At 49.2% G+C, this 1,710-nt stretch overlaps 1 protein-coding gene across 1 annotated transcript; it reads left to right on the forward strand.

The window, feature by feature from the left end:
* Nucleotides 1-61: 61 nt before the first annotated feature.
* TEOVI_000316600 (Leucine Rich Repeat, putative) lies at nucleotides 62-1,435 on the forward strand (the record flags this gene model as incomplete). The annotated part of the gene is made up of 1 exon (XM_067226122.1): nucleotides 62-1,435. One exon carries the CDS (start codon nucleotides 62-64, stop codon nucleotides 1,433-1,435), a length of 1,374 nt encoding a protein of 457 aa, XP_067082223.1.
* Between the last annotated feature and the right edge of the window lie 275 nt (nucleotides 1,436-1,710).

Genomic DNA, 1,710 nt, shown 5'->3' on the forward strand with positions numbered 1-1,710 from the left:
ATCACTTTCAGTTTACTGCCGGTAGTTTGCTGAAGTCTCAGTAGTGCTCTAGCGAGCTACGATGAGTCGTTTTGCCGCAAGCGGTGACGGGAAGGTTGTGGCAAGGAAGGAAAGAGCTTTAATGTCGGTCAAGAACTTCATTGAGTTGATCCCACTTGACATCGACCTCGAAACGACACGGCAACTTGTTTTAAAGGGAAAAAATATCACGGCAATTCCGCCAAATATCGGTACTCTTCTTCGAGAGGTTCGGAGGTTGGATCTATCAACTAATGATGTGCGTGATATAACACCGTTGGCGACGCTCGCCAACCTCACATCTATAAATCTCACGCGAAACCCTCACCTCCTATCCATAGCACCCCTTGCGTCTCTACACCTTACCGTAGTCGTCGTTGCTCACTGTGGCCTCCGATCGCTTGTCGGCCTTGAAGGTAGTGCAGGGACGCTCAAAACCCTCGTGGTGAACGACAACAATTTGCTCCTGCGGTCACCCTCTGGAAAATGCGTAGAAGGAGCGGGTGCTGACGAAATCGCAACTGCAGTGAAGAACTATGACGTTATCGCGGACCTTACGGAGTGCGAAACGCTCGTTCTCTCCAGGAACCCGCTCCTTTGTAGCCTATATGCGGGACCAACAGAGGAGGATAAGACTCATCCACAAAAGAAGGCTGAAGCGGGAGAGGAAACAAAATGCGAACCAGATTGGGAACACCCTCTGTCTGCAATCGTGAAGATGACCTGTCTGAAGAAACTTTCACTTAGCGGCTGTGGCTTAACGTCTTTACCGCGACACTGGTTTATACCCAAGGTCACAGAGCTGCGGCTGAGTCAGAACAAACTGAAGAGTTTGGTTCCAGAAGGTGTTCTTTTTCGTTCTGTGAAAATTTTGGACGTTAGCCACAATGAATTGAAGGAGGCGTCTACGTTGCGGCGGTGTCGCTTTGTTTACCACTTAGGTGTTCGCGGTAATCCATTTGTGGAAGATGGTAATGTGTCTACGGGGGCAAAGAGAAAGGCGGGGAAGGGAGACGACGACAACAAGAGCGAAAGCCCACCTCCAGCGAAAAAGAATCTTGGGGTAGTGCTGCAGTACCTCATGCGGATTATGCCCCACTTAGAAATGGTGGACGGCACACCTTTGGCGCAACTGCTGCCGACCGAGCAAGACGATGAGCGGAAGGAAACTGTGGAGTTTACGGCCAATAAACAGGAAGAGAGTGCTGAAAGTGTGGCAGATGACGGCGGATCTAAAGTACCGGAAGAGGAAGATAATGCATTGGAACCTCCGGAAACATCAGAGTTGGGCAAACCTGCCATCGTCCGACGGGGGCAAACAAACTTACTCGCTACAAAGAAGAGGAGGCTCTCTGCTGAGGGCGCAGCCGTCACGCAAATACTGCTTAAAAGAAAGACTGAGGCCTCAGGTTGGTAAGCGAAACGCATTGCCGACACTGTGCCTCAGCTTCTCGGTGCGACAAAAGAAGTGGCCCAGGTGTGCCGATGGAACGCCTTAAATTTTTCAAGTAGTACATCAGTTAAGTTTTACACGTAGAATCTCTCTGTATTGTCGACAGACACTGCGTGTTTGCCTATCTCCTCATACCTTGCGTGTTGCTAAGGATTGGTGATAACTTTTTCCCGCTACAACAAAAATATTTGTTTGTTAAAAACCTATAATCAGAACCATATTCTGCCGGTTAGTTGTAT

The sequence above is a fragment of the Trypanosoma equiperdum genome (genome assembly GCF_001457755.1).
Source record: "Trypanosoma equiperdum strain OVI genome assembly, contig: ctg_678, whole genome shotgun sequence".
Classification (NCBI taxonomy): Eukaryota; Euglenozoa; class Kinetoplastea; order Trypanosomatida; family Trypanosomatidae; genus Trypanosoma; species Trypanosoma equiperdum.